The following is a 23796-nucleotide window of genomic DNA, read 5'->3' as shown; positions in this document are numbered from 1 at the left end:
TGCTAAATGGGGAACATTTAATGACCACCTGGAAGAAAGATGAACTGGATTTGAGCAGGAGAGCTGGGATGACATGAGATGGGAAGATTCAGTATGAGTGATCCAATAAATTGTAATTGATCCATCATCAGTGTCAACGAACAAAATAAAAGAACACCAGTTAAATAATGGTTTTCAAATAATGGACAAATAAATTAAAAAAGAAACTGCATCAGGAAGGAGAAAATGTCAAAGGAAGAAATGTTTAGCAGGCGAGAATCAGGACACGGGAATCCATAAAGAAGAATATAGGGCATTTAAAAGAACTTATGGGCATATGTAGGTAAAACAAAATATCAGACACGGACAGATCTAGTAAATACATCAGGTAACTAAAAACGTTTGGGATTAGTTTATAAATTATCGACGGAGAAATTTAAATTTTCTGTGGGTGATATTGTTTTTTCAATTGGGCCGTCTAGTGAAGAATCATTGGATTGGAGAAATTCTGTTAATAGAACATTGGATCATATAATGTGAGTAGAAAAAGGAAGACTAAAATATACACAATTGCAACTGGAAATAAGAAAGGGAAAAGAGGAGTATTTTAATAGGGAAAGTGAGAAGCCTTGCACAATGGAAAAATTAGAGCAATCAATTCGAAAAAATAACCTTATAGAAATGCCTTAGTATGAATTTGGTTGAAGGGCAAATGATAAAACGAATGTGAACAAATGGCCAATTCACCTTTTAAGGATGTATAATGGGTGTGTGAAAGATTGCGTGTTTGCTGCACCATGAAAGGAGCCATTGTTAAAAAACAGAAACTTCCAATTTGGGGATACGATTTGGCTTTATTCAAAGGAAAGGAACAAGTGAATTTTTCAAATTTGAATAATTTCAATTATAAATTGGAAAATTCATAATTTTACCATATAAAGTGCAGTTGTAATTTAAATTTTGTAACTGCTCAGTATTAAAATCATGCAGCTGAACCACAGTTCAAACAGAGAACTTTCACTATGAAGAGGAAAGTTTGAACTCTTGGTTCCACTGTGTGATTATAATATTAAAGTACTTTAATATTAAGTATATTAAAGATAGAAAATCAGTGTAGTAAAGTTATTTTGCATTGTACGTTCAGGCAATCCCTTTATCAGGAAATGGTGGCCCTGAAAAGGGCCGTTTTTTTTTTTTTTTTGCTTTGATTTAAGCACGTTCTCCTCGAATCCGTCTTGCCAGCTGCATATCTTTGGGCATGATAGTTACCCGCTTGGCATGAATTGCACACAAGTTGGTGTCTTCGAACAAAAAACCACTAAGAAAGCTTCGCTGGCTTCTTGCAGGGCACCGATAGCAGCACTCTGGAAACGAAGATCAGTTTTGTATTCCTGGGATATCTCACGAACAAGACGCTGAAATGGAATCTTTCTGATTAGAAGATCCGTTGACTTCTGGTAACGACGAATTTCACGAAGGGCAACGGTCCCTGGCCTGTAACGGTGGGGCTTCTTTACTCCACCCGTAGTAGGTGCACTTTTCCGAGCAGCTTTCGTGGCTAACTGCTTCCTTGGGACCTTTCCTCCTGTGGATTTAAGTGCGGTTTGCTTAGTACGAGCCATAACGATGGAACGGTGCTGGAACTTCTGAAAACCAAGTGAACTGAGTGTCAAACTTCACGGCATTTATAGGCGCCAAAGAGTAAACTTCCTTCCAAAGCTTCGTGATTGGATTAAAGTCGGTGAATGCTGATTGGCTAATAGGGCTGCAGCCAGTTTCTCGAGATTAAGAGTTTGATATTAAATCTAATCCTTCTTTCCTGGTTATGAGAGTATTTCAAATGACGTCACAATTACCCTCAAGTTTTAGCAATAAATCAGCTCATACACCAACAATAAGAATTTTATTGTAACTAAAATATTTACAAATTAAAATAAAATAAATATTTACAAAAACTGCTATATATTAAATTAATTTTTGTTTATTTTAGTCTATTTTATCGCAAAGATTTTATCACCGTTTTAATGTTTTTCACATGTACATAATTTAATTTAAAATAATAGCAGTTTTTGTAAATATTTATTTTATTTTCTTTTCATTTGTAAATATTTTAGTTACAGTAAAATTCTTATGGTGTATGGGCTGATTTATTGCTAAAATATGAATTTGCCCAACCTCAGAGGCCTTTTTCAGGATAGTCTCAAATTTCCTAGACAGTATCTATTCCTTGAATTCAACATATTTTTTAAAATATACAAAAAGATGGGATAATAAATCTTGTTACATGTTAGTTACTTCTATAATTTTTACATTTATAGTTCTAAGACAATAAAAACGGCTTTTTTTTTATTCTGAGAATTTATTTTTTCCCTATAAGTTACTGGATTATTACCTACATTTTAACTTACATTTCATTATATTTCTCGAACCATCTTATAGGTTTTTTTTGCAATAATTTCGTGTTCCTCTTCATGTAAATCCCAAACTAATTATGTTCCTTGTCGAAATTCAATTACAGTTCGCTTTCTTCATTTTCTTATATTATATGTCTTCTATTATAATTGTGATATGTCTTGTCCAGGCCAGGAGAAGACTTCACTCAGTTAAAAATCTCTCTACAAAAAAACTTAACTCGTCTTGTTGAAAGGCTCACAAGAATTTTCTATTCATGCGGTTTCCATAAGTTTAAAATTATTTCTTTTTTTATTTCATTTCATAAATTTCTTACTTTGACGACTGATAACTCCGAAAAGTTCACCTTCTATAAAAATCTATACAAACACGGCCCAACAATTAAAATACCCTGGTATCATTTTTAATATCAAGATGTCTTTCCACTCACATGTTGACTAACTAGCTAAGAAAACTAGGAATTATGCAGCCATGATATCCAGGATCACCAAATGTGATGGGCACTTAAAAAAAAAACATTTAATCTGATTAATTCCAGTCGTCTTTTATGGGGTTGGAATCTGGTATAACGCAACCACTATAGTCAGAATTAAAAGTAAAGTACATAGAGAAATATGCTGCTAGCCATAACCAGATCTTCCTGTATGGGTGAGCACTTGCTGCAAGTCTTGGAATGTGTTGTCCCTGGAAACAGTACGCCAGTATCCGAACGGTAATTCAACTCCGACTTGGAACACTGTGATGAATACAGTGTTCAGAAATGGAAAATTTTCAAAACGAAATGTTTAATATATTCATTCTGGCTAGCCGGGTGGGAAACGCCCGGGTTTGGATTCCGTCGATTACTTTTATGGGCTTTTTTCACTCACTCCGTGGCCAAGTTAGTCGGTTTCCGGCGTAGCCGATAGTAAAGTTTTTTCCCTACAAACTGAGATTTTTCTTCTAGCAAAACAGTAATATCGACCAGAGAATACAGTTATTTTACAGACTAATATGCATTGGTATTGAGTTAAAATTCTGAGTGACCGTATTAAATAAATAATTTTTTTTTATTCATTGTGGGGTTTCCTCAAACAAAAACTAATTTTTGCTTTTAAAACGTTGTTTAAAAGTGTTCAATTATTCGGCACCTCCCTTTGGGACATTCAAATATAAAAACTGTATATTTGAGAAGCCCTACTGATCATTTTAAAAGTGATGAAAGTGTTATGTCCTTACTAGGCATACAACTGGAAAAGATGTATAAAGAAGCATTTCAGAAACAAGTTTAAAAAGGAAATTTGTTTCATTTTTCTACTCTTAAAATATCTGGAGGAAACTGCTGATGAGTGCCCATCGATTGCAATGAATGTTATCAAAGACCTTAGTGACCAATTCCAAGAAAGATTTGAATACTTGGAAGAGCACCTCCCAAATTTTGAAATAATGATAAATTACAGAGAAAATTTGAAATTATTAACTTCGAACAAATTTTCAAACAAAGTGAAGTAGAAGCTGCCGAGTTAGAATTTGATATGAAATAGTCTTCAGCTCTGAAATGTCGTTTCCAACACAAAACTATTTTAAAATTCTGGGGTTATTCCGACTACAAAAAATTTCCTTTATTACAAAAAGAAGCATTTAAAGTACTTTCTATGTTTGGATCAACATAAACCTGCTTTTTCATTAACGAACAGTATCAAAAACAAAACAAACAAAAAAAGGACAATATTGTTCACATCACATTTGGGAGAAAATTTGCGATTATCTGTTCATAATGGAGAAATTAATTTCAAAGTTTTGGCATCATCTCTTCGGACTCAAGGTTGATAAGATAATAAATATTAGCACCCAAAAATTTTAACTGAGAAATATAATTTTAATAATCACCGTATAATATCAAAATCACCGATTAAAATTTGCAAAAAAAAAAAAAATCATACAATTATAATCAAACGTTTTAAGTATTATAATAATAATAAGCAGAAAATCGGATATTTTTTCATGTTACTGATCTTCCTGTTTTCGTGCTACCGTTATTTTAATAATAAAGAAAACATGGCTTTCTGGAATTACGTATTTTACACTATCAAGACCAGTTAAAATCTTGTTTATGCTTCTTGAAAATAGGGAACTATTAACTTATATGTTCGAATGATAATCCCTTTATCACAATTTGGTGGCCCTTAAAAGGGCCGTTCTTTTTGGGTTTTTTTTTTATCCTTTTCCACTTTAACCACCAAAACCATACAAAGTCTTCCCTTGTCGTTTTAGGGCATAAACGACATCCATAGCAGTAACAGTTTTTCTCTTAGCGTGCTCCGTATAATTAACAGCATCTCTGATGACATTCTCCAAAAACACTTTCAAGACACCACGAGTTTCTTCGTAGATCAATCCAGAAATACGCTTCACTCCGCCACGCCGGGAAGACGTCGAATAGCAGGCTTCGTAATACCTTGCATGTTATCCCGAAGAACTTTACGATGACGTTTGGCACCTCCCTTTCCAAGTCCTTTGCCACCTTTACCACGACCAGACATTTCGAAAGATAAAGCTCAATAAACTAGAATAGCGTGCAATCAGATCAGAAAACTAACAAGCACAAATAGTTGTTCATAACTTTATATTTAACTCAATAGCAATTGCAGTACCTAATAGAGAGCTTTGCTCATCAAGGACCAATCAACGGAGCGCTTTTCTCAAGTCCATCCACGAGGACCGAACAGAGAGCTTTTTCTCGATACAGCAATAATTGCCCAAGTGACGTGACAATATTAGTTTTTTTGTAATGTTGGTTTTAGTTCAGCTACTTGGAATAATTTTTACTAATGCCCTTATTAATTCTCAGAGAAGAATTAATTCACTTTGTAATTCTAATAGTAGAATTAATCAATAATAAATAAGAATGAATTTATTAACCATTAAGATATAAAAATTAATTAATAAGGAATAAGCATAATTGGAAAGATGTATATGGCCCACTTATGAAATTCCTCACACTGCACAAACTTGATTTGAGCAAATTTGTATATGTTATTATTACAGATGGTGTGCCTTTCATGATATGTAAATATAAAATTTTTCTAATAAAAATGAAAGGACAGCAAATTTTGTTCATTATAACTGTTTCACTCATATTGAGGCCTTGTGTTCACGAATTAATAAATTAAGGATGTGTTGAAGTCACATCCCCAAAAAAGTGACTTCTAAATATATATATTTGGAAAATCTTCAAGCACTGCATTCTGATCTTATTACCCATACAGAGGTTCGTTAGCTCAGCAGTCATGGAAAGGGCCTGTTCAGTGTTTGAAGAAGTAAAAACTTTTCAAATAGAAAGCAATAACGAAAATATTTTTATTAAAACGTTTACTGAAGATTTCAAGATTACACTTTCATTCATGGTTGACATCTTCAGCCATTTAAATCAGTTAAATTTGAGGCTACAGGAAAAAGACAAATTTGTGGAAGTTATATACGAGGAAATTATTGCATTTCAGAAAAAAACTTCGTGTTTCAGAATCAAGTTTAAAAAGGAAATTTTCCTACTTTTAAAAAATGTCTGGAGAAAATTGCTCACGAGTGCCCATCGTTTGCAATGAATGTAATCAAAGACCTTGGTGACCAATTCCAAGAAAGATTTGAATACTTGAAAGAGCACCTCTCAAATTTTGAAATAATGATAAATTACAGAAAATTTGAAATTATTAACTTCGAACAAATTTTCAATCAAAGTGAAGTAGCAGCTGCCGTGTTAGGAGTTGTTGATATGCAGTCGTCTTTAGCTCGGAAATGTCTTTTCCAACAAAAAAACTATTTTAAAATTCTGGGGTTCTTCTGAGTGCAAAAAATTTCCTTTATTACAAAGAGAAGCGTTCAAAGTATTGTCTATGTTTGGATCAACATGCACATGTGAAAGTGCTTTTTTATTAATGAATAGTATCAAAAACAAAAAAAAAAGGACAAGATTATTCACATCACATTTGGGAAAAAAATTACGTTATCTCTTCATAATGGAGAAATTAATTTCAAAGGTTTGGCGTAATCTCTTCAGATATTTTTTCATGTTATCATTTGGAGGGGGCGGGGTATTACTCGCATGCAATATATCAGAAGTAATTTTATATTATGAAGATTATTCCTGGCTTATTTTTTAATAAGCCAGGAATAATCGCAAGTTGTATCTATTTATATTCTGTCCCCTTCCCTGAATGATTATTGTTAATTTTTCCAAGAAAATCTCCATGGTTATAAATGATAGAATATTTCTTTTCGAAGTAAGAAAAAATGGCGCCTGCCTGCTACACACAAAACAGAAAGTAACTCGGAAAACGAGTTCCCGATTTTAAAACAGCCGAAAGGGGATGAGAAATAAACACCCTAATAAGACTAAACATAGTGGGCTTAGGCATCTCAATCACTGCAGCTTTTATTTTTTGTTTTATTTTCATAAGGATTATGTGGGTTAGGTCAGTTGATTTTGATATTAAAAAAATCCATTAAACATACATTAAAATTTTAACATTTTCTACTATATAATTACAAATTTCCACACTAACAAAATAATTCACCTTCGTAATGTTCCTCTGTTTTCGTGCTAGCTTCTAATTTTATTTTAATCATAAAGAAAACAGTTGTGGACCTAATAGAAAACTTCACTCATCAATGACCAATCAATACAGAGCTTTCTCTATCCCATTAACGAGGACCGAATAGAGAGCTTTTTCTTGATACAGAACTCGGAGAATGATTGCGTATGCTTAGTTGAAACATGGCTCCATAATAACAGACACCTGGACGCCCTTGCACACTCCTGCGGTTACAACTGCATCGCAAATGGAAGAGAGGGTAAAAGAGGAGGCGGTGTAATGATTCTTTTCAAGAAAGGATTCTCAGTAGTCAAAGAACTCGAGGCGCAATCTGAAAATTTCGAGGCTATCATTGCCACTCTTGGTACGGAAACGAGGAGATTGCAATTAGGCGTAATATACCTACCACCGGAACACACTAAAGAAAACAGAGCCGAGCTTCTTACGTGGCTCACCTCAAATCTGAGCACGAACACTGACACAATCATAATGGGAGACCTAAATATGCCACTACCAAAACATCGGGAGGCAAAAAGCGAGTTGGACGATACAATGAAAGCTTTAAACATGATCCAATTGAAAACACCAGCAACAAGAGGAACTCAATGCCTAGATCTCATATACTACAATACCCCAGATATAAAGTTGAGGAACAGCTACATGAAATTCTCTTCAGATCATCAACCACTCACGTGTGAAGCCACTTTAAGAAGAATCCGGGACATCCCTCAAACTGGTCGGCATCCAAAAAGGGAAACAAAGATGATTTTCTCATCAAAATATATTAAAAGTGACGTCATGCTGAAACATCTGATGGCATATAATTGGCAAAACCTATACAGTTTGGGCACTGATGACGCCTTATCAGCGCTCTCACAATCACTCATGCATATGGCTGAAGAAGGAGCATCGAAGGAAATAAAAGTATCAGACAGGGCAAAGCCCTGGTTCAACTCACAGTTGAAAGTAATCTTCAAAAATAAGCAAACATTGTTCAGGAAATGGAAAAGAACTGGGCATCCAGAGGACCACATCCGGTACAAACAAGAAAGAGCACGGTTCATGAAGGAGAAGAAACGGGCACATATAGATATGGCTAAAGCAAAACTAAAAAAAGGTAAAAGAATTGTCAGCAAAAAGAGCCTCGCGCATAACATGACTGAGACATCCTTTAAGGAATGGACCGAAGCCACTTTCGGAACACCCCTCAAGGAAAACCAAATTGACAGCGAAGCAAACAGTAACAGGATACAAGATGTAATCAAGGGGTTTAAGGAATCTATCAATAGTAATCGGATTGTCACTAACAATGAACATCTAAAGGAAATCAGTATTAGCAGAGACAACCTAAAAAGTGCAATCAACAGCCTCCCAAATAAAGCAACGATTGGGCCAGATAATTTCCCACTATTTATGATCAAAATCTGTAGCTGTTACATCATCGATGTACTACTACACATTTTCCAGAGAATTTTGATGGAGGAGAGCTTCCCGACGCTGTGGAAAAGCTACTTTGTAAAACCTATCCCCAAAATAAAAAACCCAAAATCTGTAAAAGACTTCAGACCAATCGCTATCGGATGCTCTCTGCAAAAAATCTTTGAAAAAACAATCCTGCACACCATTATCGAGCATTGCTTCAAGCACAGGCCAGAATACCTGCACTCAGTACTTCCACAGAGATCGACCATCACCAACCTCATGGGGACACTGCTAAGGATCCAAGAAGCACTAAACAGCAAGCAGCAGGTGGACGTAGTCTTTTTAGATGTGGCTTCCGCGTATGATAACATTTCCATCCCAGCTCTCATAGTCATTTTGCGGGACTACTTTCACATTGCAGGAAATGTCCTCCATTTATTAAAGAGCACTCTTCGGCGAAGACAAATTGCGGTGACAAACGAAAACATGTGCGCAATGTATGAGGTGGATAAAGGGGTCCCGCAAGGCGGAGTTTTGTCTGCCACACTTTTTGCCATAGCCCTTGAACCCTTCTTAGCCCAGAACAAGAAGCACTTCATCACATACGCCGATGATATAAAATTTTTTATTACCTCAGGAGATCAGAAATCAGCTGACTACCACAACCAAGTGGCTAATACTAAAATAAAAGAACTTCAAGAGTACCTAGATTGTATCGGGCTGCAGTTGAATGGAAAAAAGACGGCACATATGACTTTCACAAATAAAATAAAGCCAAACAAAATGGAAATATTTGTGAACGGCATCCTCGTCCAAAAGGCACAGACACACGTTGATCTTGGTCTCAAGTGGGATGAAGGCCTAACCTTTCGCCCGCACTTCGCATACATCCGCAACAAAACATACGCGGCGCTTTGGGCAACCAGGCAAGAGCTCACCGGTATTAGAGACCCCGGTCTGATGAAGCAATACATCAACAGATGTGTTACTCCTATTCCCCTATACGCGGCACAAATCTGGTCTTCAGCTCCCGAAAGCAGTATCAAAGCCTTTCTAGGACTCGAATACTGGCTCTTGAGATGGCTGAACAGAATTTCAGCTAAACCTTTTACCATCTCAAGAGCTATACTATACTCCAATTTAGAGGTCACACCCTGGAGACAAATAATCACGTCAAGGAACATAATGACCCTCGCTCAGCTTTTAACGGGACGACTGGATGCACCGAAAGCCCGAGAGTGGATAAAAATACCCGGCGAAAAATCAAGACGAGTTGCAGATAAAGAACCACAACTGAAAGCGGCATTTACGCAGTTGAATAGCCTCGGAAGATTCTTCCCAGCAAACACCATCCAGCTATTTAACAACCTCAACATCAATCCTGAAAAGCTCTGCAATTGCAAATCCTACAGAAAGGAAGTTCTCAGAAACTCTTACTTGCAAATACAGATGTAAGGATACAGTTTCAGCACCTTGTTAGGCCAGGCACAAGCCACTGGGCTTTAGGAAACCCGACCTCATCAATGTGTAAGGATTGGCCTACCTACACAACTCTAATCCCCACAGAAGAAGAAGAAGACTGCTGGAACATTGAACTTTAAAATTTTTATTTTGCCGTATCATGGTCATTCCTGTTGTTTCATATGCTGTACGTTGTTTTGGCTGCTGTAAATATTTGTGTTTATGTAAATATGGTAAAACTCCCACTTGTGGGTGTTTAAGCAGAAGGTATGCTTCAATTGTCACGGTATGTTCTTACCAGTTTACAGTAGTTAAATAGTAAAAGTATTTGCGAATAATTAATAACTCAAATAGTGTATTTTCCAGATAAAATGTAGTTATAAATCAGATATTATGTATTTCATGTATTTTATAATTGTAACATAGATGTATTTTTGTAACATAGTTGTATATGTATTTTCACCCTCTAGCCAGTAGCTGTAACCGGGTGTTCTCCTAAGAGAAATAAACTGATGATAATAATAATCGCAAGTGGTCGAATGACGTCACGAAATTTTTTACTGAACTCATTTTTTAATGACTTTTTTCCCTCATGTCTGATGCCCTTATTAATTCTAATAGTAGAATTAACAAGGGAAGAATAAATTAATTAATAAGAAATATTAATAAATTAATTGTAATGGTAGTTATTAATTGTAATAGTATAATAAACTCATTTATTTTGCCAAGTGATATTTTTCATAACTATAAAAATAGCAGTAAAAAATTAAAATATTATAATTGTAAATTCTTTTATTACATATAAGTTTTAAGACTCTCTTGGCGTGACATTTTTTTGTAAAAAGTTTATGCAACAATTGCTTATCTGTTGCTAAATGTTTACATGAAAATCAAATAGACTATTAAAGTATAAGTAGAAAATGTTGACCACTGAGGTTGATGATGGAGGATAAATTTCATTTATCCTTAGTGATCTAAGGTATTAAGGAGAATAAAAATATTTTAGGATAGAAAAATCAAAAGCTCCTTTTCCTGTCCTGGATAGAGAATATTTTTTAAGAAAGTTAGAGAAAGTTCAAGAGGATGCTTGGGTAACTTATAAGATATAAAGCAATTCAGAAAAATTTCCATTGAGTTTAAGGCTATTCATACAAGTCATTATCCATCTATGGGAATTCTGTTTGTGTTTTAGTCCAGTTTGTAAGTAGCCAAAGCTCAAGAAGAGGAATTGATCAGGGTATTAAGGAATTTTAAGTAATTTCAATTAATCTTTATGGATCCCTACGAAGAAAACAACTCACTTAGTCTCGACATTTTTAAAATAATATTTTCAGGTGGTTAAATTAACTGTTAAACTTGACTTATCCTAGCTGGAGAATGAATTCAAAAGTATGTATTCGTTGATTATAAGCAACGTATATTCATACTTCTAATCTGTCCCATTTAGCCTGTTGGCAGTAATATGCAAATTAATTTAGTACATTTGAAAATTTTCTGTTTTCCCTAAAATAAATTGTGAAGCAATTTTTATAATTGCCAAAGGGCCTTTCAACCTCTTTGAACACGTATATTGAGGTATTTTCAAAACTCCATATTGTATGAAGTAATGTCCTTGATATGTTATAAATTCTAATAACAAATAATTAAAACACATTATTCAATGCTTTGTTTCTGATACAATTGAAAGAGTTGGGACCATTTCGCTGTCCATGTAGTTTGGCACCTGCTGGCTGCAGAAAGAGGTTAAAGGACGAGATAGTCCTCCATGCATCTTATAAAGAAAGGAAAGTCAATATTTTCTGCATGGAATCTTAAAGACAAATCCTACTATTGATTACTTAATTATTATTGCGTGATTGCTTTGTTTTTTTATTTTTAACTATCGAATCTGTTGAGAATTTTATCCGAAAAGCGTTTCAGAATCGTCCCAGATGATAACTCAATGGATCTCTTTTTGTTTTTAAAATTAAACTCTGTTATTGACTCGCCATTCTATATAATCCTACCCTTTCTTCAAGTGATAAACCTTGTTTCTGCACGTCCATCGAACTCAACATATACTTTCTACTCCTTGTTCCGTTTTTTTCTCATGTTAAATAATCACCAGAGCGGTTTAAGCTTACCCCACCAATGAATAAGTGGCAACGTTCATTGCCTGTAGTATTAAGTTTTTCAAACTTGTTTTAAGTTTGAAATACTTAAACCAAGGCGAATTCAGTGCAAATAATTTGCTATTCGCATAAAAAAACGGCATTTTACACAGTTGAACTTCAAACAATCATACCCACCAGGTGATGTCGTGGTGTGGTTTCAATTGTAAGGAGAAATTATAAAGTCAAATGAACAATGTAATATGAGATTTTAATTTCCTGTCTGTGGTTGAATCTTGAAAATATTCATTTCTTAAAATTATGAGGATAACATTTAATTTACAAGCTGTAATTATAATGTTTTTCTACCAAGATATTTTCATGTTTAAACTAAATGAACACGTTTCAAAGACAGGTTTCTGATTCTAAAAATTGTGGTTGCCGTTACAAGACACACACAAATTAGGTCATGATTCTACGGCAAGATGGTGATTGTTGTCACGTTGATTGGTAAGGTCCGAATTCAAATTTTATTCAGTGATGTGACAAACTGTTTAAATTCTAAAGCAATCTGAAGAGAAGCCCTGCCCAGGATTTTTTCTCCCCAAATCCTTAGTATAATCCTAAACAGTTGTTGTTGTAGGGTTCTAAGGACATCAGCGACTAAGGTCGTACTTCTCTGTTTATAAACTGTCTGTAATTTATGTGACTTTTTGCGGTCGACACCCATTTTAGTCTCCAGAGCACTTTCCTTTTATCTCCTTCAACCCATGCATGGTACTACTAAACTTGTTTTCCTAATATTGATACAAAATAACACTAATAATATAATATTACAAAATAATACTTACTAGAACTAATATTAAAATTAGGTGACTGATGACTTTCTTCAACCGGTGAAATACCACCTCTTTGCTTATTGAACCCTAGAAGTGGTGAAACCAATGTTTAGTCTCCAGAGCAAATTTTCTGGCATTCCCACCAGCCCAAACTCCTTCAACCCATGCACGGCACTAGTACAGTAGGTTTGATAACTTTTGGGAGTTTCATTAAACAATTATCTCTTTTATTGTGCTAATTCTACCGTCTACTAATCCTTTTGTAACAATCACAATGTATCCAAGCATTCCCTAACCCCTTCAAAGATCTCAATGATTTTTGGAATACTGTTTGTTTTATCAATTTGTGAAGGTGAGAATAATCTTCATCTTCATTTGTATCTTCATAAGGGAGTAGTGGTTGAAACAGAGACACGAGAGGATCTAGATTTGTTTAGCAACAAAAAGAGAATTCAAATATTTGTAATTCATTTTGGACCGTTGTTTAGTCACCAATTTAACTAAACTTGGGTGAAGAATATATGAAAGAAGGATATTGTTCATATGGATATCTAAAGAGAAGAAATGAATCAGGAAGTCATAATTAGATTTTTCGGTGAAAATAAATCCAAAACTGGAAAAGATTTTATCAAAGTAAAAAATATTTGTGGGAATGGCAAGTTGTTTTATAATGATATCTACTTAATAATTAAATGTTACAAATACCAAAAATTTAGCCGTACTGCCAGGAATTGTAGAAGTAAGGATTTCAGTATGCAGTCATTGGGGAAAGAAAGGTCAACGTAAAAGAACTGGTGGCTGATGACGTCAGAATTGGTGCAAGTAGAGGAAAATATCGACATTGAATGTTTACAGGAGTGGTAGGAGTTTTTTTACGGCAAACGGACAATAAAGTTCATTTCGGCAATACATTAACAGTTCACAATAACTCTGTTGAAGGTTCAACGTTGTGGACTGTAAATCGTGAGTTCAACATTGTTGTAATTTGGTCTACAGGAAAGGGAATTGTGAGTATTACAAATTGGAAGGTGAACTCAACTTGGATGACTATTGATTATAGGGCAATATCCTTTGAAATTGGCCAGTAAGGATAGGGAAGAGTTCATAGAGAATCAACTGAAGGAATTTATTACAAATTTGCTAAATGGGGAACATTTAATGACCACTTGGAAGAAAGACTAAATGGATTTGAGGAAGAGAGCTGGGAAGATTCAATAAGACTGATCCAAAAACTTCTAATTAATGCATCATCAGTGTAAATGAAGAGAACTCTGAATAAAAGACCAACAGTTAATTGGTGGACAAAGAAAGCAATTAAAGAAATTAAGAAAGAGAGTGCATCAGGAAGCGCAAAATGTCAAAGGTAGAAACGTTTAGCAGGTGAGAATGAGGATCATAAAGAAGAATATAGGGGATTTAAAAGAACTTATGTACATAGGTAAGTAAAAGAAAATATCAGACACGAAGAGATCTAGTAAATACATCAGGTAACTAAGAACTTTTGGGATTAATTTATAAGTTATCGACGGAGAAATTTAAATTTTCTGTGGGTGATATTGTTTTTTTCAATTGGGCCGTCTAGTGAAGAATCATTGGATTGGAGAAATTCTGTTAATGGAATATTGGATCGTATAATTTGAGTAGAAAAAGGAAGACTAAAATAGACACAATTGTAACCGACATAATGAATAGAATTTTCCGATTTGGGGAAACAATTTGTCTTTATTCAAGGGAAAAGAACAAGAAAAATTTCCAAATTTGAATATTTCGAATAATCTTAATTATAAATTCGAAAATTAATAAATTTAACTTATTTCAAGTGGAGCCGTAATTTAAATTTTGTAACTGCTCCGATTTAAAATCATAAGGCTGAACAGAGAACTGAGAACTTTCACTATGAAGTTCTCTGTTCGAACAGAGAACTTTCACTATGAAGAAGAAAGTTCACCTTTTGAATTCTTGGTTCCGCTATGTGACTATAATATTAAAGTACTTTAATATTAAGTATATTAAAGATAGAAAATCAGTGTAGTAATGTTATTTCGCATTGTACGTTCAGGCAATCACTTTATCAGGAAATGGTGGCCCTGAAAAGGGCCGTATTTTTTTTTTTCTTTTGCTTTGATTTAAGCACGTTCTCCTCGAATCCGTCTAGCCAGCTGCATATCTTTGGGCATGATAGTTACCCGCTTGGCATGAATTGCACACAAGTTGGTGTCTTCGAACAACACCACTAAGAAAGCTTCGCTGGCTTCTTGCAGGGCACCGATAGCAGCACTCTGGAAGCGAAGATCAGTTTTGTATTCCTGGGCTATCTCACGAACAAGACGCTGAAATGGAATCTTTCTGATTAGAAGATCCGTTGACTTCTGGTAACGACGTATTTCTCGAAGGGCAACGGTCCCTGGCCTGTAACGGTGGGGCTTCTTAACTCCTCCCGTAGTAGGTGCACTCTTCCGAGCAGCTTTCGTGGCTAACTGCTTCCTTGGGGCCTTTCCTCCTGTGGATTTACGGGCGGTTTGCTTAGTACGAGCCATAACGATAACGGTGCTGGAACTTCTGAAAACCAAGTGAATTGAGTGACAAACTTCACGGCATTTATAGGCGCCAAAGCTTTGTGATTGGATTAATCTTGGCGAGTGCTGATTGGCTAATAGTGCTGCTGTCAGTTTCTTTTGATTATGAGTTAGATATTAAATCTAATCCTCCTTTCCTGGTAGTTTTCCAAGTGACGTCACAATTACCCTCAAGGCTCCTAGACAGTTTATCTGTTCCGGGAATTCAACACCTCTGATGATTATGCTCTATGACACAAGGATTACATTTCTAGTTCTATCCAAATAAAAACGTCCTTTTTTTTAAATTCTTAAAATTTATTTTTTTTTCTATAAGTTAAGGGATTATAGTCTACATTTTAACCTTCTACTATAGAAGATACATTTGATGTGAAAATATAAAGAATTCCCTTGTGTTTAACAACCTTAATAGTATTTGTCTATATGTTGTATTTATTTGAATGGTTGGTTTCCTTTTTTGATTGAAAAATTCTTCAGTACTTTTCCCAATTCCTTTTCATCTGCTGTTTCTCCTTGAAAAAAAAAAACAAAATTGGATTATCTTTGTAGAACCATTTAATAGTTTTGTTTGAATCATTTCGTGTTCCACTTAATGCAAATCCCAAACTAAGCATGTTCCTTCTCGAAATTCAATTAAAGTTTGCATTCTTATATTAGATAGCAAAATCACACCCTCCTTTGTAGTTTCTCTTATATATTTTAAATGTTATTTCAAACTTTCTGTAGTTGTGATTAACAGACAGTTAGATTTGCATTCTACGGCCTATAATTAATTTGAAAAAAAAAAAAAAAAAAAAAGATACTACTGGCATGTATTTCATGTTTTACTATATACATATTAGAATTCTTTTTTATACTCCGGCAGGACCACAAAAAATCATCAACATCAACAGTAAATCAACAATTTACTCGTATTCAGCAGTCAAGAACTTAAACCCGAGTCCACTCAAATAACGCGTCCTATTGCCCTCTTGCCCACATATTCCTCTTCGAAATTCCCTTATGTCAGTTCACGAGTCTTAATGTTTTCTTTTTCCCATTTTGAAATTCTCCAGATCAGATTGTTTCCGAAATACATTCCAGATATTACAAATAACATATTTTGTTGTTATCAAGTATTTTAATTTGGCTATATTGAAAAATTTCCTGAATAAAATCATTCTCGTCTTTACGAGGTTTTAATAGTTTACTTTAGAGTTATAATAATTTAGGTAGCATGTCAAAAAATTCAAGGCTTAAAGAATTTTTTCTTTCTGCGAGTCCATAATAACTTATACAAATTACTTATATTTCTTAATACAATGATTAATTCCTTTCCTGGAGCCATGAACACTTATAAACCGGATAAAAACAGAATTCCCAAAGGAGACTAATGAATTGTTTAAATAGCTCGAACTCAATGACCAAGTTTCTTTCTTGAATTTTTAAAAAGTCCTCTTGATTTTCTCTTTCATAAAATTCTTTTACTCTCCATAATATATTACGAATTAATAATTTGTTTCAAATTTTTCACTTATTGCAATTGGAAAACAAGAATACAATAAGAGGTCTCATTTCGGGGATTTGATGACATTTTCAGCATATTATCTCTGACGTGCTGTGGAACCCCAGTTATGTCAAGAATGAGAAAAAAAAAAAAATTGTCGAACCAATCAGCAAGCACAGATTTCTCAACAAAGATAATGTGCTTTCTTATAAATAGGGATTGGAGTACCTACCATTTTCAGAATTTTGGCATCGTTTTCATCATAATGGCTCCTATTAAACACAATGTTATAAAACATACAGGAAGAAATGTTCCAGAAGAAAGATCAGGAAAACAGTTATCCACAAAAGAGGCTTCAAAAGTGTTCATTCTACAGGAAAAGTAGGCAAAACCCAGCGTTTCAGGCCAAGTGCTGTTGCCCTTCGTCAAATTCGAAGTATCAGAAAGGTCCCATAGGAAAGATCCAGTTGCAGAACATTGTAAAATTTTTACCACGCGTTTTGAAATTCCTTCTCCTTTTTCAGAAGTCTGTTGTGAATACCAAACGTGCAAGAATCAAGGCTAAAGTATCCAGCTAGCTAGACGTATTCGTGGAGAATCTATAAAAATTAATTAGCATGCATTCAGTGAAAAACTATAAACACCCCTTTCCACTCCAGATTCCTTCTTAAAATTACACTATTACCGATTCATTTATTATTTCTGATTCATCTGCTTTGTATGAAGTTCTCATTCTGTTAAAAAAAAAAAAAAGGCATATTTATAAATCATCGATCCCTGAAAATAAAATAAGCAAATATTCTAAAGTATTCTTGTTTCAAATTGTATCTTATTGAAGTTATCCTTTGTAAATCACAAGAAATAAAAATATTTGTTCTGAGTTGAAAAATTAACAGACACTTCCTAAAAATTGATTTCTCTCTTAAGAAGACATATTTTGACCACTGATGACGCTTATGTAATTTAAAATTATTTCCACACCTTTCATAAAAATCTCTACCAACAAAGACCAGCAATTAAAATACCACGGTATCATTTTTTTATGTCAAGATGTCTTTCCACTCACACGTTGACTAACTAGCTGAGAAAATTAGGAATTATGCAGCCATGATATCCGGGATCACCAGATGTGATGGGTACTTAAAAGACACTTAATTTGTTTCGTTCCAGTCATCTTTTATGGGGTTGGAATCTGGTATAACCAACCACAATAGTCAGAATTAAAAGTAAAATACACAGAGAAATATGCTGCTAGCCATAACCAGATCTTCCTGTACGGTGAGTACGTCCCTCAAATCTTGGAAGGTGTTCTCCTGGTTAATCGGAAATACTACTCTAAGGTCTGTGGAAAAGCCCCAGGTTCGAATCCCGTCGATGACGCGAGGAACTTTTATATGCTCTTTTCACTCACTCCGTGGCTGAGTTAGTCGGTCTCAAGCTTAAATAGTAAGGTTTCTTTCTCATAAACTAGGGTTTTTTCGTGCAGAAAAACAGGAAAATCTACCAGAGAACACACGCAATTTAGAGACACATGGATAGTTGAATTCACATTCTGGGTGACAATAATAAATAAATAGGTTTTCTTTTTATATTCATTGTGGGAAGTCCTCAAACAAAAAACTAATTTTTGCTTTTAAAACGTTTGTTAAAAAGTGTTCAGTTAATATTAATTATTTTTATAAATTGTAACATAAAATTTTAAATTAAGGTTTTCTTATAATTGAAATATATTATAAAATATCAATGGTATGATGGTTACCATCTTGGCACGAGTTGTACATAAGTTGGTATCTTCGAACAACCCCCACTAAGTAAGCTTCTCGCAAGGCTCCGATGGCAGCGAAGATCAGTTTTGTAATCGAACAATGCGCTGAAAAAGAACCTTTCTGATTAGAAGGTCCATTGATTTCTGGTAACCAACCCCATTTTAGGGGTTGGTTCGGTATCCTCTATGAAATTTATAAGGGGAACGCCTGCACCTTCATGGGCTTCAATGCAGATCCCACTGCTAACCGAGCGACCGAAAAGAAAAGGCTCACTGCCCACCTCACGCAAATATGGCAATCTAGATGGGACAACTCTTCCAAGGGAGAGATCACTAGGAAATTTCTCCCCAACGTGGAGAAATTGCATCCGAAGGCCCCGCTGTGGTTCTCACCGGGCCTCTATACAACCTTTCTACTTACCGGACACGGAGCATTCAAGGCAAAACTCACAGCCCTGGGCATCACAGAGGACCCTGCCTGCTGCTGTGGAGAGTCTGAGAGCTGGCAGCATCTCATGTACGATTGCCGGCTCTACGATGACCTTCGCTGCCAGCTCATCTCCAGGATCACCTTCTTGCCCAGAGACAGAGAAAAGCACCTACTCGACAGTAAAGAGCAATACATTGCATTCTCCAAATTCGCAGAAGACCTCTACAAGAGGAGACGTACCCTCATTGTACAACAACCAAACCGTGACCAACAGCAATAAAACTAATTCAAGCTGAGAACTGAAAACGACAAAGTGTCATGACTGCCGCATCGTGGACCCTACAAGGAAACGGATTCTACCAAGAATAAAGGATACGGCTTACAACCATTAGAATGACTACAACCCTGGACTTTTCAAAGGAACACACCGACCTGGATCGTGCAGTTCACTGCCACCAAGCCATTTTGGCGAACAAAATCGAGCACCTGACTCGATTACTTTAAACCCAAACCCAGGCGGGAAGAGGGGAGACACCCTGTCCCCCCCTCTCTCCGCCGACCCTCCTTTTCCTTCTGGTGAGGCATGGACATGCCTCACTGACCACCTGGGGACATCTACTCTGTCGCCCCCATACTTCTACCTTTACCCCCCAGCCTTCTGCCTCTCCTCCCCCACTCTATCTATACACGATGTAAACGCCCTACATCCTAAATTAATCAAATCAAAAATAATTTTCGCCCAGTCTCGGTCTATCATATCCACTGCCCTGCTCTTGCCGTTTGAATGCATGGACGCTATGCGCTGTATGCAAACATTCAAAAATAAATTACAATTGCATGTGTATATATATATATATACACACTTATATATCTTCAATTTTTTTTTTTTTTTTTTTTTTAGGTCCTAGCTGCCGAAATCTCAGGAAATTAAGCGGCAGAACCTGCCAGAGTAACTTAAGTCAAGCGAGTTCCTGGTCTGCCTCCACGGGGCGAACGTGGGGCAACGTTGGGCCTCAATAGGGGTCCAGCGGCTAAATGACCAGATGATCAACGGTACACGACACCACACAAATACAATTCCCACACACTTTTAAATCTCTGGCTTTTCCAGTCAACTGGTTCACCCACAATGTAAACTACGCGGAGATGGGGGAAACCCCTGGTGCCGTTGGACCCTAAACACACTTTAGGGGTTGGTTTGTATTTTTGATTGACAAAAGCCTTAATTCCAGGAAGTTGTGCTACAATTATTAAAAGAGCATCAAGTGGGTAGTTTGTAATAATTTACTGCAGGATTGGACAGAAAGGATGAACAAATGCTTTTGCTTTTTCCTTTGCTGGTGCGATATAATCTGGCTGCTTTGGATCAGTCTCTATTATTAACATATATGATGAAAAACAGATTTACTTTTTCACACACAGTAAAAATGTAATACTAATGATAATGCCATGCTCACAATTTCTGAGAAAACGAACTAATATGTGCTGATTTGATTTTATCAGAGTTAGTTTGCATCTTGGAAGATATTTTTAAATTTCCTCCGTATTTTCGAACTAGATTTGCTTTCTCTTTCTTGGAAGAAAATGTAAATTTTTTGTAGACAGAAATCGGGGAGTTACCTACATAGTAACAGGTAGACCCACCTTTCCCCGGATAAGGGCAGTAACACGGCGAAGCTTTTAGTCCAGTACTACACAAAAGCATTCCAAAGGTATTTCCATCCATACTTGCTACACTGCTGTCCATAATTCCGTTACAATCCTCGGTGGAGGATTCAAAGCTCAAAAGGACCTTTCCACAGCATCCCAAAGATGCTCCATAGGATTCATGTGCGGTGAACGGAGAGGGCAATCCATGGTGGTAAAAAGTGCAGAATGCTCTTCAAACCATGATCTAGCCACCACGGCTCTGTGGAGAAGGGCATTGGCCTGCTGGAAGATTCCACTGCCTTGCGGATGCACAAATGACCATGAAAGGATGCAGTTGGCCTGCAAGGATGGACACGCAACCTGGACCGTTCAACGATGCATCTAGACGTACCGGAAATCTCAACGTGTGCTAGTTGAACATGTCTCAGACCATTACGAAACGTCCACCTGCCTGAATCGTTCCTTTTTGACATGACGGGTGTACAGCTTCTTGCGGTTTCCGCCAGATACACACCCTCCCGCCTGCTCGAAAACTGGAAACCGGAGACCCATCTGCAATCATCCAAGGACCAGTGCCGATGTTCTTTCACCCAGTTGAGGCATATAGTCCTGTGTCGTGATGTTAACAGCGTCCTCAGATGGATCGGCGACTCCCATAACCTAGGTTATGAGATGTTTCTGGCACCTCCCTCGTTGAAGTCGGCTGTGATTTGTGCCACTATCGCTCTTTGGTTGGCTGAAACAATGCGAGACAGATGTCAACGGCTATGTTCATCCACCACCTTTCTCTGTTCACAGCGCTGTCCACGATGAGATGTTGTTCCGGAAATGGCGTATTCCCGTTTCACTTTTGATACTGTCCAACAGGCATAGTGCAATTTCTGTACCACCCGACAATACCTATATACTTTTTAAATCTCTGGCCTCCACAGAATACCGTGTTTCACAAACAATGCAGAGATGGTGTCCTTAGACCCTAAATACTTTACATTTTACTATCTGGAACAAGTAAATACACGGGCTCTGTTAGGGTAATTAAGAGTAAGAACAAGTGCATATATACTTGCATGTACACTAATGTTAGAAGTATAGTAACTAAAATTGATGAATTTGAAGTGCTGATCAAGATATCAAAGGCAGATACTGTTGGATTATCAGAAACATTGTGTCACACAGATATAAGCAGTGCAGAATGAGAATATGGGGAGTACAATGTGTACATAAAGGACAGGGTAGGAAGGGAGGAGGGGGTTATGCCGTTAGTTAAGACACATAAAATCTAAGGTAGTGCACCCAGTTGACACGGATGGACAGAGCAATGGTGAGTCTGTTTGGTGTGGCATAAACACTGGGAAAGGGAAAACGAGAGTAAGAGTATTTTATAGGCCTAATGACTCTGATGAGTACAAGGAACAGTTGTGCAGAGAAACAGAATGGACCAGTAAATCAAAAGGTCTTGTAACGGGGAATTTTAACTTTCCAGATATTAACTGGAAATTGTGGGTTGGTCACTCGCAAGCTAGCAAGAATTTTATGGATTTATTGGAGGATTGTTTTCTACAGCAACATGTTCGAGAGGCAACCAGAGTGAGTCTTGATCTGTTTGTCAGCAGTGCTTATTCATGCATTAAGAATTTGCAGATAAAGAAACCACTAGGTGATCACAGTGTACTGATCTGAAATTTACTGAAACATATAACTACCATCAAGAGTAAATGGAAGGGTTTTTGTTTTCGTAAAGGTGACTGCAGTGGTCTCAGACAGTTTTTAATTCTATACAGTGGGGTCAACTGATAATGTTACCAACGGTGAATTCTAAATGGAAAGCCTTCAGGGGAACTTAATCTTGAAGGCTACTAGGCTTTTCACAAACCAAGAAATACTGTTCAAGGTTCAGGCCTAAATGGATGCCGGATGAATTAATGAGGCTCGTGGCAGAGAATAAAAATGTATGGGATGCGTATAAATTATCAGGGGACACAGAACCCTATGCCAGATATAAGCTAGTCTGTAATCAGGTCACAAAGGAGTTTACTCAGGCGAAGGCAGATTACGAGAAATCTTTGGCAAAGAATGCAAAAAGTTCTTTACTTATGTAAATTCTAGAAGGAAGGGGTTGAATCAGATTGGTCCACTTAACATAGATGGTTCGAATATTGATGATCCTCTTGAAGTAGCTGATAAACTGAATGGGTATTTTGCATCTACATTCACACAAGAGGAGTTATTCAAGGAGGGGAATGCCAGAAGTTTATCAAACTGTAACAGGGAGATAAATGATTTTGTAATAATCGAGAGCAAAGTGAAGAAACTGTTCAATTTAAACATAATCTGCCTTTGCCTGCCTGCCTGATCTCCTTTGTGACTTGGTTACAGACCAACTTATATCTATCATAGGCTTCATTCCAGTCAGGATCCTTAGTTTATTCTAAATTGAGACAGCGAGATTTGGAAGTTAATACTTACGAGTCCGTAGAACTACCGTTCGTAATTACCGCCATTGTAACACGATACAGCATATCCGGAATTCGATAGCATTAGCTTTGTATAGTATAGTGCATAATATAATATTGTCAATTAATCAGTAAATCTAAGGCGCATTTAGGGCTAGAGTCTCAAGCTGCGAACAAATTTAGACTATGTATATAAAGTGCTTAGCATCATAATACACAGCCATTTCTGAATAAACAGAAAATTTTTAAGGTGGCATCGTTTTAGGTTATATCTCATATTGTGAATGCCTTCACAACGAGTTGCCATGATATTGCACTACTTCGAATAAGTAACGCTTCACCTAAGGAGAAGACTAGTGTTACTTATTCTCAGATAGGTACCACCACCCAGACAGCACTGTTTCAGGGCTATTTGGCCCTTCGTCAGTGAGTGGGTAGGTACCCAAGTGATGCAATGATGGCAAAACAGTTATGAAGTATAACTCCACAATATGAGAGATGCCTGATGGTGTATGATGTATTTAGACTAAGGCGCATTTAGGGCTAAATACATCATACACCATCAGGCATCTCTCATATTGTGGAGTTATACTTCATAACTGTTTTGCCATCATTGCATCACTTGGGTACCTACCCACTCACTGACGAAGGGCCAAATAGCC

The 23796-nt window shown here is 36.3% G+C and overlaps 1 protein-coding gene and 2 pseudogenes across 1 annotated transcript; all 3 read right to left on the bottom strand.

Annotated features, from left to right (window-relative positions):
* Positions 1 to 1188: 1188 nt before the first annotated feature.
* Positions 1189 to 1601, bottom strand: LOC150089044 (histone H3.3 type 2-like; annotated as a pseudogene).
* Positions 1602 to 4602: 3001 nt separating this feature from the next.
* Positions 4603 to 4913, bottom strand: LOC150089043 (histone H4-like; annotated as a pseudogene).
* Positions 4914 to 14900: 9987 nt separating this feature from the next.
* LOC150089042 (histone H3.3 type 2-like) lies at positions 14901 to 15311 on the bottom strand. The gene has a single exon (XM_090371018.1). It carries the CDS (start codon positions 15309 to 15311, stop codon positions 14901 to 14903), a length of 411 nt encoding a protein of 136 aa, XP_090227144.1.
* Between the last annotated feature and the right edge of the window lie 8485 nt (positions 15312 to 23796).

The sequence above is a fragment of the Mastigoproctus giganteus genome, chromosome 3, assembly GCF_048544385.1.
Source record: "Mastigoproctus giganteus isolate SK-2022 chromosome 3, ASM4854438v1, whole genome shotgun sequence".
Lineage (NCBI taxonomy): Eukaryota > Metazoa > Arthropoda > Arachnida > Uropygi > Thelyphonidae > Mastigoproctus > Mastigoproctus giganteus.
This window is presented reverse-complemented; position numbering and strand designations above follow the sequence as displayed.